The sequence below is a fragment of the Quercus robur genome, chromosome 10 (assembly GCF_932294415.1).
Source record: "Quercus robur chromosome 10, dhQueRobu3.1, whole genome shotgun sequence".
In the NCBI taxonomy this organism is placed as follows: Eukaryota; Viridiplantae; Streptophyta; class Magnoliopsida; order Fagales; family Fagaceae; genus Quercus; species Quercus robur.
Window position 1 is genome coordinate 12,772,528 of NC_065543.1, and position 13,534 is coordinate 12,786,061.

The window sequence follows — 13,534 nt, forward strand, 5'->3', positions numbered from 1 at the left end:
TGAAATCCCTAAATTGACAGAAAAACCTAATTAAAAACGAAATCCTTAAATTGCCAGAAAAACCATTATGCGCCTGGGTTATCAAATCCTTATGGGGAGGAGTCAAAATCATGGGCAAACTAATAGCTTGAATTTTACTTGGCTTTTGGAATTTCATCTCAATATATAAACCCTTCAGCAGTTCTTTTGACAGTATCAAGTCCTCGAAAGTACTCGCCGATGTATACGGGTATCATTCATAGTAACCTACATCAAATTAACCCCCTAATATATCAAAACCCAAAAATTGAAAACTGAACAAAACATATCTATTAGACTCAACTATACATGTGTGTTTTTGCATTCATGTTCCAAGTAACATAATAATAGGAATTAAAACTATAGAAAACTATATCTCTTACCACATTGTACAAGCATAAAAAAAAAAAAATTAATATCAATAATAAAGATTCAAAACCCTAATTAGGATCTCAAACTATAATCAAAATCAGTACTTTATTATATTTTAACCAAAAGTAGCAACAAAGGTATTGAGCTGATCGAAACCCTAATTAGGATCAGGCAAATAAAGAAATTCAAATCTTGGCGATGTGAGAGATTGATGGTACCGCAGTGATCTAAGCATCTTAGGGTTCATTGGGGTACTTGTTGACGGTGCTTTTGGTGTCGACATTGAGTTCTACGGCAACTTTATCCTGTTGCGAAGTTGACAAAGTAGTCGTTTCCTCCAAAGGCTTGTCGTCTTCTTTGTCGCCTCAGTGTTTCGCCTCCGTCTTTGGAACAAGGATTTCTTGTGGTGGCAACAGTGAAGCAGCAGCTGTGGTGTTTTCCTGAGGCGATGGCGGTGGCGATGGTGGTGGCGTTGTCAGTGGTGTCAGCCATTGTGAGAGAGAGAGAGAGAGAGTGATCGATAAAAAAAAACTTAAAAGGTTGCTTTAAAAAGAGATTATTCATAGACGAAGAGTATATATATTTAATAAAAAGAAAAAAATCAGATTTAAAAATTAAAAAAAAAAATGCTGACGTGGAAAATTGTGGAGTTAGCAGAGACTTCGATTTTATATATATATATATATATATAGATAAGTGGATAAAGTAATTTAAAAATCAATAGGAGAGCGACACTATTTTTTAGGTAATATTTTAGTGAGAGTCAAAGTTGTATTTTTAGGAGATTACTTTTTAATTTTGTCTCTACTTAAACATAGTACATGCATTTTTGAACTAACGCTCTATTTGTATCGTTGGAAAACTTTCTATAAAGATAGTTTCCCACATTTTCCAATATTTGGTAACATATATAAATAAAAAATAAATAAAAAAAATTAGTCAACAGAAAACTATCTTTGATCAACGGAAAACTCTTATAAAAAATAAGGCTTATTTTCTATAGTTGTTTTCTAAAAAAAAAAATGGAAAACAATCTCTCTCTTATGCAGCGCATAATTCCTATAAATATTATTTTCTCCTGACTTAGGAAACAATATTTTATTTCGCTCATTCAGCCTCTCTCACAATAAACTCTCTCATTTCTTCTCTTTCCTTTGTTTTTTCTCTCTTCTCACACCCTCACTATCACCCCCTTTGACCTCTTCTCTTCCCACAGATTTCTCTCTCTATTTGCCTCTCTTCTCTTTTTTCTCCCTATTTCTTCTCCACTCTATAACACCGTTTTTTAATAATGTTTTTTTTTTTTTTCCTCCTCACAGATCCGTTAACAGTTCTATAACAATTTTTGGTATTTATCAAATTATTTGGCCTATGTGGCATTTTGAACTACTTAAAATGGAACTTATGGGTATAATGGTTGTTTTAAATTATGAGAAGTATGGTTAATATACATACATACATATATATATATATATATATATATTGCTCTTGATTTATGCCACTATAGTACACGGTTGGTTTTTTTTCTAATAAATTTTTTTACATTACTTATAAAAAATATTGTTCATATACATGAATAAGATAAGTATTCGAGATCATGAAAATTGAACAGTTAATTTTAATTATATCCGTTGTCAAAATTTTAGTTTAAAAACTAAATTCATTCTTGGTTTTTTTATTATTTATTTTTATTGATTACATTAGGTAAATTTACACAATACATGTATTATACATATTTTAAATTATACAAAAAAAAATTATAAAAATTATGATACTAAACACTAGAAAACGTTCTCAAAATAATAATATAGATAAATAGTATACAGAGCGTAATAATAGTACAGATAAAAAAACAAACCGAGTGTCAAAATTAGAGACCGTGAAAAAGAAAAAAGAAAAAAAAGAAATGAATGGGAACAAAATAAACGCAGTGTTCTACGCAGAGTCGTATCATCCGATCCAAGCAGGAAGCATTGACGGCACCGATATTCTCCCTCATGACAACGCCATTTACAGAGCCCACCTCTGCGCCTCTGCTGGCCTCTGTATCTCTCTCTCTCTCTCCTCCAATTCTCACAATTCCAATTCTACCCCTCACTTTTCGCTCTTTTCGCAGATGACCCCTTCGGCGATCCCAAGGTCATCGGAGACCCTTACTGCACCGTCTTCGTAGGCCGCCTCTCTCGCCACACCTCCGAAGACACTCTTCGCGAGGTCTCTTCTCTTTTCAACCCTCTCACTCTCTCTGTTTGGTTGCTGAGAAAGCTCAAAGGGAAAAAAAAAAAAAAATTAATAACCGAATTTGAAGTCTTTTTTGTGTACTTAGGCGCTGAGGTTTCAATATCATTTCAATTTCATGTCTGTTTGGTTGCTAAGAAAATTTAATTATAACTAATGCTCGTATAGAAATTTTAGTTTCTTTTCCTTTGGTTCAGTATATAGTCTGTATCAACTATCCAAATTCAGTTTATTTTCTTTTGATTCCGTATTATTACTTTACTGATATGTGTAATTTTTCATTTGATATATTTATATATTAAAAAAATTATGTTCTTTTAATGAATTGTTATTTGTTAATGGAAAATATGGTTATTGGTGTTATAGGCTATGAGCGAGTATGGGCGGGTGAAGAACTTGCGCTTGGTCAGGCATATAGGTAACTGTTGATTTCATACATCGCTTTCTTAACTGTTGATTTCTGTTATCTATTTTGCAGTTGTCTTAACTTTCTTTGAGTTGTTTAAAACTTGTGATATCTTACTAGTCAACAGTATCATTCTCTGTCCCTGATACGAATTCGCTGGTCTCTTCAAAATCTAAATTCTAATGGTTGAAGTTGAATAAAGTTTTCCTCTAAACTAGTTTGGAGAAATTTCTTCCAACCCAGTATGTAGCGATGTTTAACGTCCACATGTGTTAAATCACATGACTTATTAAATTATTTAAACTAGCCTCATGACTCATTAAATAGGTCATGTGACTAAAAAGTACAAATGGATAGTCATTTCAATTCCCACGTTGTGGGTTGAAGGAATTTTCTTCCAAACCGGTTTGGTGGTAAACTCTGTCCCTTGAAGTTTTGGGAATGTGATCCATCAATTGCATAAGGGTATTAACTTTATGGATTTAGGTTCAAATTTGTGTCTTCTTCTACCCATTAAGAAAAAATGTATGAAACATGAAATATTTCATGGTCATTGCACTGTTCTATTAAATTTTAAGTGCTAGGTGTCAATGAGTTCTAGTTCAAATGACATCTCCTCCCCTTCTAAGAGAAGGTGGATGGTTAAGTCGTGGATTTAAGACCCACTACTTGCCCGTATAATTTTCAATAATATGAAGAAATATTTTAAGTGCTAAGTTATTCTGAGTACTGGAATCATCTTTCAAATATGAAAAGGCATGATGATCAAGGGAATCTCTTTTTTCAAATGGCTTTCTAGTATCTATACAATTTTATGTGAATAATTTCTAAGTTTTTTCTTCTTTTTTTAAAGGGGGAAAAAGAAAATACAAAAAAAAAAAAAATGATAATAATAATAAACACAGTAAATCATGAAATTATTTGTCTATATATATATATATATATTTTTTTTTTTTTTTTTATTTAAATATGAGGACCCATCTTTCTAACTTACGTGGTGCTTGATGTTTCAGTAACTGGTGCCTCACGTGGTTATGCTTTTGTTGAATATGAAACTGAGAGAGAAATGCGGACTGCATACAAGGTGCCGCAACAATTTTGCAACTTCAAGTATAGTATCTTATTGTCTATTATTTTCTATAAGTGAAACCTTCTTTATTGATTTCAGGGCATAGTATTATGATAACATAGGTTCAAAATTAATCCTTGCTCCTGCTCTATGAATTTTGCCATTGCCTATTTCCTAATTGAGTCACACTTCTCCCTTGTATAATCAAGTTAAGTTGGCTTTGGTTGACAATGACAGAGAACATATATTTGCAAATCTTTTGATGTTATGGGATAATTGTGTACCTATGATTATGGTAAATTGTTGTGTATATTTATTGAAAGTGCTTATTTTGGGCCTAAGGAGCTGAAGTGATTTCAAGAGCTCCCATAATATTGTGATTCAGGTAGAAGCCCTATAATAGGTTTACTTATGTATATGGTCTTGGAGATGAAGAACATGTAGCTAATTTTTGGTTGCTTTGGAGGGTAAACAAGATTTTATAGTGTTTAAGGAATCATTTACCCTGTTTCTTTGGTGGCAAGTACACATGAATTGGAATTCGTTTGCTGCACTTTGTCACAATTTTGTGCTGATAATTAATGCTTACTACAAGATAGAATTCTAGCCAGATACCTTCAATCAATGCAGCCTGTGTTAACCACTACTAAGCAAATAATATGGACATTTTGAGAGACATTAATAAAACAAGAAATTATTATTTTGGTGTTTTGGCCACTGCTTGACTTTTGTTTGTTAGGAAGTTTCATTTCGCTGATTTACTATGCAAGCAAGCTAGTCTCTATTACTTTTCCCATAATATTGCTTTCCTGAAAATAAGTGGAGCCTTAAGACATTTACCAATAGAGAACACTCACAATAAACTAAACTAGATGCACAAAAAGGCTAAGATATCTGAGAGTGCTTTGTTTTTTATTTTTCTTTTTTTCTTTCCTTTTGCAGCATTCTCATTCATCATTGCTTTGTCATTCAACTCAATGTAAGTAAAATTGTTCAGTAGGGAACTTTTTGAGCCTTTTTCCCAACCAACATGTATTATTTTCCTCCATTCTATTCTATCCAAAATCTTATTCCCTGTCATATCCTTATTTTAGAGGTTCTTTTTTACTATTTTTCCTAATATCTTTAGGTCTTCCTTTATCTTTTTTTCTCTACTTCAACTTGAATCATTTCACTCTTTCTCATCGGTGCATTAATCTATCTTCTGTGCATATGACCGAACTATCTCAAGTGACTCATCATCATCTTTTTATCAGTAGGGGCCAGCTCTATCTATAAATGAATTTCTTTATTTTGAATCCTATATTTCCTTGTATATCCACTTATCCATTTAAAATAAGTGTAGTTTATGAACATGACGTTCAGTATCATAGAACATAGCTGGTTTTATAAGGATCTTAGAAATTTTCCTTTAACTATTCTACAATCTCATGATGTGCTTATACATGTCATCCACCCTGCTTTTTTCTGTGATTCATATCATCTTCGATCTCTCGATTCTTATGAATTATTGATCCAATATATTAAAAGCCTCTTTGGTATCTCTTGTTCATCAAAGTCTTACAATCCCATCATCTTTGTTTCTAATTTTACTAAACTTACATTCCATGTACTTTGCTTTAGTCTTAGTTAGCCGAAAGGCTTTAGTTTAAAAGTATCTTTCCAAATGTCTAACTTGACATTAACTCCATGTCTATTTTCATTTGCGAAAACTATATCATCTACAAAAAGCATACACCAAGAGACTTTATCTTGAACCAATCTAGTGAGCCATCCATAACCATAATCATTTGTATATGTTTGTTCCCTCATGGTTCAAAATATATTAATCATGGCTTTTAATTGGTTTTATCCACCTGAATGAGACAACTATTCTTTAATGAAGTCATCCTGTTTGCACTCATGGTGGTTTTGCTAGTGGAAACCAAAAATGCTGATCTTTCCATACATCTCTGGTTTGCAGGATGCTCACCATACTATGATTGATGATTGTAAAATTATAGTTGATTACTACCGACAACAATTGATGCCAGGGTGGATTCCAAGAAGGTTAGGTTAGTTTAAAAATCTCAGTTCCGAAACTCTGTTGCCTCCAAATATTATTCAATATTATTAATACTGTTTTCCCCCCATGCAGGAGGGGGTCTTGGTGGTGAGAAGGAGTCAGGACAACTGCGTTTTGGAGGACGAGAAAAACCATTTCGAGCTCCTCTGTATGCTTTAGTTCTCTGGCTCAATTTTTTTCATCAATCATTGAATGTCATATTGCCCCTTTGTTTCCTAGATGCAACTTTTGTCACGTTCAATTAGTTTGTTTTAAAACTCAATTATTGAGTTGCAAGTAATCTTTTGAATTAGTTTCATCGAACACTGCCTCAGATATTTTTTAGAAGCTTTGTGAGAAGGGAAATTGCACTTGGGTCCTGTAGAAAGGAAAAATCAGTGTACACATTTAAAGAAAAAACCCTACATTTTGGTTGATTAGTTGTGCACTTTCTAAACACACTGTTTTTAAAGGAGATGTCATTTGAGATAGAGCTCATTAGCAAGTATAAATATCAAAGTTTTAAGTACACAGATTTATTGGATGGGCTAGAAGCTTATGCTATTTTTTTGTTCTTCTCGTCCCAGGTTTGATTGGGTGGAAAATGCTTTTGCATTAGAACTTTGCTTTACTGTTGCGAGTTTTTTGGTTTCTTTTTATGTTTTCTAGCAATCTGTTGGGGGCTTGGAGTATTATGAAAAGATTTCCTTGATGGTTTAGCAACTTGCACTAGCGGGCATTATGTACCAAGCTTAATCTGGCAAAAATTCAAACTTTCGTATTTAGTAAAATCTGGATGAAACCTAACAATTTGCTTGGAAATGTTAAATCTTTTGTTGGTATATGATGGCAAGTTGCACCATCCTTCTTATTTATGGTATTAACTTCTCTCCATATCCTAAATTACTCAACCAGGAAACCAATCCCATTTGATGATTTGAAGAGGCTTGGAATTCCACCTCCACCAGAGGGAAGATACATGTCACGTTTTCAGGTACTGTTTTTCTTACCTTACTAGCCTTCTACAGTTCCTTCACAAAGAGACATACTACCTGGCATAGGCTCATATCCTACTATGTGTTTTGAGGGATAAATAGGAGAAAGGAAAATAAATAATGGCGTATAGTACGAAGTGAACTCTGTTATAGATAGACATGTTACAAATAATTCTAATATTCTACAGTTTCTACTTATCAAAAAAATAATAATAATAATTCTAATATTCCAAGAAGCCTCATGAGTATCCACTTCAGTAGTTTTATATATATTTTCCTTTCCATTTCACTGATGTTACAAATGATGACATTAAAAAACTCAAAAACTGTTTCTAGTATCAATTGACTTTTAGATCTTGAGTAATCCTTCCTTCCAATATTTTTTATTGGACCTCTATTCCACAGTGAGATGTCCCGAAATATAGTCTTTTTGAAAAAGTCTACAGACAAATATTACAAAATTTTCACAACTTGGCTTGTGTCTTTTTTTTGAAAAGAAAATACTCATTTTTTAATCTGATTCTAAATTAAAGATTTCGAAACCTTTAACCCTTTATTTGAAAAGTAGTGCATTAAATGATGTTCTCTTATAAAATTGGATTTTTTAAACAAGACTAATAATATGGGATGGAGTGGATATTTTTCTATCTAGAAGTTTGCTTAAAATCTTGTAGGTTTGGAAGAATTATCAAACCTAAACTCATATAACCTCTAGTCGAAAGTAAATATATCTTTAATATCATATTGTGGTTGTAGGACCCATCCCCTCCAAGAAGAGAAAGGAATTCAGTAGACAGAGAAGGATCTCAAAAGAGAGATGTGCAAGATCGCACTCACAAAAGGAGTTTTGTGGATGGTGAAGATCGATATCACAAAAGGAGCTCTTTGGATCAAGAAGACCACTCTCATAAATGGAGCTCTGTGGAGAGGGATGAACATTATAGCGAAAGGACCTCTGTGGATAGATATCACAAAAGGAGCTCTTTGGATCAAGATGAGCACTCTCATAAATGGAGTTCTGTGGAGAGGGAAGAACATTATAGTGAAAGGACCTCTGTGGATAGAGATGATCGTTCTCACAATATGAGCTCCTCTAGGAGGGAAGAACGGCATCACAAAAGGAGCTCCTCAAGCAGAAGTCACAAAAGGAGCTCGAAGGATAGGGATGAACGCACTCACAAGAGCCACAAACACAGTGATCATTCCCCTCGACATGAGAGGAGGTCAACTAGTTGTGATCTTTCCTCCGATATGTCAAAGGTTGGTTAATGCACATGAGAGAGAGAGAGAGAGAGAGAGAATCATGTAGATTAAATAGAATATCTTTAATGGATTTTCCCCAATGGCAAATGTTTCCTCCCTTCTCTTCCATGTACGGATTTTTCTTCAAATGTAAATTTCATTATTTCTTATTTGTTTTTATTTTAAACTCTGCCTTGCGCATGTTTTGTAAATGAAAAATTGCAACTAGCGGCATGTGTAGTTGGCATGGTATGCTATGTTCCCTATAATTTTTTGTTGTTGTTGTAGTTGTGTGCTTAAGAAGACGTTTTGCATCAACAAATATGCTGGTTCAAGTTGCATTTGTGTGCTTAAAACGAATTATGATGGGGCTGTGTTCAAGGATTCGAATGAGGTGGGGCTGGGTGTTGTAATCCGGTATGATAAAAGGGAGGTTATGGCCGCTTTGGCTCAAAAAATTCCACTACCTTCATCGGTGGAATTATTGGAATCTATGGCAGCTCGAAGGGTAGTCCTCTTCACCGTAGAACTTGGCTTCAACTAGGCCATTTTTTAGCTCACTCGTCCATCAAGCACATTATAAAAGACATTAAGTCTATGTCGAGTTTGTTACAAATTCACTCTTCTCACACTAAGAGGTAGGGCCATATTGGAACCCATGCCCTGGTCAAGAGAGCAAGATTTTCTTTTCCATAAGAAGTTTGGATGAAGTTTATTCCACTTGACTTATCGTGTTTGATTGTTAATTCTTGTTAGTTGGTCTTTTTTGCTTTAATGAAATAGTTTGGTTTCTCAAAAAAAAAAAAAAAAAAGTTGCATTTGTTTCTTTTGTGGGCAGGGCGAGCTACTCTCATCAGTTTCATGGCCCAAGCCCATCCCATCCTATACCATGTTGGTGTTCTACTTTCCACGAATGACAATATGGAGTCTTTGATTCGTTGCATCTGGTGGAATCCTAAGGATACAAAACTGTGACAATATGAAGAAGCTACACATGACCGCTCCTACTTCGCTTCTGTTGCCCCAGCAGTTCAACACCTCTATCATACAGATGCAGTTTATTGAAGTAGCATCTGTTTACAATATGTAATTGAGATGAGGACAGAAAATATGTTGCATGGCAAATTTTTACGATTAAAAAAAAAAAAAATCAAATTCAGCATGGTTATACAGCACAGATATAATTTGGAATGTCAGGTTGAGTTGCAATTTTGTAACACATCTACTTAGACAAGAAGAAATTATTGCCTTTATGTCATAATGCCAATTTTTCCATTAACACCAACTTATTCTCTTAGATATCTTAGTGTTTTATTTTCTAATTGACTTATAAGAGAAGATTATCAGGGAAATTTGATAGAGAATGAAGTGACACATTAGCAACAAGAAATCAAGCCATACACAACACATGTAGGTCATTATTCTCACGCAAATTTGGACAAGGAGCAAAGGTATTGTATGGAACATGCAATTATTAGGGTATAAATGCTCATAGCCTCATACAACTCGGAGTATCCAGACAGACTAGATTTCAATTTGCCAGACCAAAATAACAATATCCAATTGGTATGCCAACATGTGTATGTCACATAGAGAGACTTCCCAAGGTATTTTATTTCCTTAATTTTAAGTGTTTTAAAGGGTTTGTTAGTCAACATGTGTATGTAACTGGGGGTGCAAAGCTCGCTTTTTTCCAAACCATTCAATCGTGGAAGCAGGGGCGTAGCCAGGAATACATGCTTGGGGGGGCCAGGTTGTAACAGAGATATACCAAATATAATTTTTAAGTCTATTGGATACAAAATTATCAACTTTTATATATTATTATATACTTGAACATGTTGGGAATTCGACCGAAATTTCAAACCTGTGAGAAACAAAAAAATAGAAAAAACAAAACGCCAAAAGTAAAACAATCACACGCACAAGACAGTATTTACGTGGTTCGGCAATTTGCCTACGTCCACAGAGTTGCAGGGATTTCACTATTATCAAAAAAAATTACAATGTGCGGCTACAGTGTTTTTCTTTCTCAAAAACAACAACAAGACAAAACCCCAATCACCAAAAAAAACAGCTTTTATATCCTGCGCACAGGATTCACAATGGGTTACAAAACGGGCCAAAAAATTTTTGTCGGCCCAAGCCTCCGCTCCATGGACTAAGCCTCAGTAAATCTTCCATTATTCGGGTCAGGTCGGGTCATCAACCGAATCAAATCATGCCTGACGACGATTTTTCATGGAATAAAATTCATCCATTATCATCTCTATAGTGAAATTCCCTGCAATTTCCTTCTCTATATAAATTATCATATTATCTGCCAAAAACTCATCCTCCATTCTATTGCGAAGTCTTGTTTTTAACAACTTCATAGCTGAGAAAGCTCGTTCTGTAGTTGCTGTAGAAACTGGAAGGGTCAACACAAGACGAATAAGTCTATCAATCAAAAAATATATTTGAGACTTTCCTGAAATTTTTAATCCCCTACATAGCTCGGAAATTGTACTCATATTCTGAAAATCTGGATGTTTTATCACATCAAGCTCATAATGTCGCAATTGAGACTCCAAAAGTTCTTGTTCATGTTCAGTGAAATCTTGAGGATAATATTTCTTAACCAAATTGCATATATCAACAATCTTGAATAATCTAAAAGCATCCTTGGGATTTAAAGCTGAACTAAGAATGACAAGTTCCATTGTTAGCTCACAAAATCTACTTTTCAATTCTTGCAATTGAAAGTCTATTGCAACTGTAAATATGCCAATTCTAAAATGATGTTTCATTGTTAAATCGTCATCTTGACGACGATATCTACCTCGACCTCTAGTGTAACGAGCATTCATATCAGGAATATCAATTTCATGTTGCTCACAAAATGATATAACACTAGCAAGTAAAGGCTCCCATCCATCATCTCTCAACTTTTGAATAAGTGATTTTGTAGTTGAAACTAAATGCATGGCATTTAAAAGGTCTTGAGATTGTTGTTGCAAAGCTTGACAAAGAACATTAGTAATTCCCATTATCTCTTTCATCAAATGCAAGATTAAAATAAATTCAAATGATGTTAATACCTGATAAGCTCCCTCGGCATCACCGCGTTGTTTATAATTAGCTCCTTCCTCAGAAATAGTGTTGATAACTTTGCAAGTAGCATCAAACATTTTAATCAAACTACAAATAGATTGAAAATGAGATCCCCACCTAGTATCTCCAGCTCGTTGCAAAGTACCAATCTGATTTGCACTTCTTCCAGTCTCAATTTCATTAGAAGCAATCATATTCTCAACTTGTTCTGCTTGAGCATGTTGCAATTCATCACTACGCTTACTAGAACCAACAACAATATTGATAATATTGACCAAATGATCAAAGAATTGATGAACATCTTTTACTTCTCTAGATGCTGTAACTAGAGCTAATTGCAACCTATGAGCCATACAATGTACATAATAAGCATATGGACAATCTTTAAGAAAAAGAGCTTGTAATCCATTCCATTCACCACGCATGTTACTAGCCCCATCATATCCTTGACCTCGAATATTTTCAATGTGGAGGTTATAACGAGAAAGGACAGCACATATCTCATTCTTTAAAGTCAATGCAGTAGTGTCTCTAACATGCACAACATAAAAAAAACGCTCTTTAATAAAACCTTCTTTATCAACAAATCTCAAAATGATGGCCATTTGCTCTCTCTTCGACTCATCCCGAGCTTCATCAACAAGAATGCAGAATTTTGCATCTCCAATTTCTTCACGAATAGCATTTCGCACATTATTAGCAAGAATATGCAAAATCTCCTTTTGAATTGTGGGTGATGTATATTTGGCATTTCCAGGAGCATTTTCCAAGACAACACTAGCTACTTTGTCATTAAAAGTTGATGTCAATTTTATCAATTCAATAAAATTGCCTCTATTTTTTGAATCAAGGCTTTCATCATGACCTCTAAAAGCACAAGCTTGGAATGCTAGCCATCGAGCACACTCTATTGAGGTTTTGAGCCGCAACTGATTATTCTCTAATTCTTTTGACGTTTGTTTCTCAATTAGCTTGTCAATATGTCGTGAATAATTCTGTAAATCCTCGCAACATTTCACAGCACTTTTATGAGGAGAGTTTGGTTCTTTCCCTTCATGACGAATTAAAGGACAATTCATTCCATCTTTCACCTTTTTCCAATTATTAAAACCTGTTGAAATGAACACATCTGATCCGGGACGACCTATTGGTTTCTTACTAAAAAGGTAGCAAGGAAAACAATATAATGCATCCGTTGTAGGTGAGTATTCCAACCAATCCTTATGTGAAACAAACCATGAAGGTTGAAATCGACGACGATGAGTATCATCATTGTATGGAAAGACTATATTTTCAGGTTGGTATGGACCTTCTATGAGATAAGCTCGTCGAATTTCATCTTGTTTGTTGATAGGAAATTCACATATTTGTTTACGTGTTCCTGGATCACGATCTATCTCTTCAGATTGAAGTTTTGGACATTTGGAGGTGTGTTCATCAGGCATCGAAGTATTAACATTTGTTTCTACAGCCACAGGTGTCCTAATTTCTGAATTGCTAACATCTTTTTTCTTAAAGAATGCATCAATTGTTTTTCGTTTGCTCATAATTCTTTTAACTTTAAGAATATGACTCAATTAACCTGAAAAGAATTTTAAAAAATAAAATTTTAATTAGAAAATTTTGCTTAGTTATATGAATATTATTCATACTCAAGGAAAAAACAAAATTTTTACTATAATTTAAACAGTCAACCCATTTTTAATACAACTTTAATTAATAATAACCCCTCAAATAATTTAATTAATTTATCTTTTATAATGTATTGGTTAATTTAATTATATAACTTTAATTATTGTTGTTTAGCATAACAATAAACTATATTGTTTTAATTTATTTGTCATTAATTATAATGCTTTAATCCTAGTTGGTAATTACGCAATATAGTTTTAATTTATTTGTCATTAATTTTAGCATAACATATCCTTTGTTACAATTCCTAAAATATAGCAATAAATAATTAAACAATTCTTAAAATTTTGCAATAAATAATAGCTAATAATTTAATTACTAACTTTTGAATAAATATTAATTATTATTTAATAATGTTGGTTTAC

At 33.5% G+C, this 13,534-nt stretch overlaps 2 protein-coding genes across 3 annotated transcripts; one reads left to right on the forward strand and one right to left on the reverse strand.

The window, feature by feature from the left end:
* Positions 1–2,242: 2,242 nt before the first annotated feature.
* Positions 2,243–8,612, forward strand: LOC126702214 (U11/U12 small nuclear ribonucleoprotein 35 kDa protein). Of its 2 annotated transcripts, XM_050400869.1 has the most exons (9): positions 2,243–2,435; positions 2,507–2,604; positions 2,995–3,046; positions 4,048–4,144; positions 5,046–5,082; positions 6,067–6,157; positions 6,241–6,316; positions 7,063–7,141; positions 7,899–8,612. In XM_050400869.1, the coding sequence occupies exons 1-9, from the start codon at positions 2,297–2,299 to the stop codon at positions 8,409–8,411; spliced, it is 1,182 nt and encodes a 393-aa protein (XP_050256826.1). In that variant the 5' UTR covers positions 2,243–2,296; the 3' UTR covers positions 8,412–8,612. The 2 variants fall into 2 exon arrangements, with proteins under 2 accessions (XP_050256826.1, XP_050256827.1); XM_050400870.1 differs by lacking the exon at positions 5,046–5,082 and having other exon boundaries at positions 4,048–4,118.
* Positions 8,613–10,493: 1,881 nt separating this feature from the next.
* Positions 10,494–13,073, reverse strand: LOC126702408 (uncharacterized). Its single transcript, XM_050401107.1, has 2 exons — positions 11,908–13,073; positions 10,494–11,859 (listed from the first exon to the last, which is right to left on the reverse strand). Exons 1-2 carry the CDS (start codon positions 13,022–13,024, stop codon positions 10,604–10,606), a joined length of 2,373 nt encoding a protein of 790 aa, XP_050257064.1. The 5' UTR covers positions 13,025–13,073; the 3' UTR covers positions 10,494–10,603.
* Between the last annotated feature and the right edge of the window lie 461 nt (positions 13,074–13,534).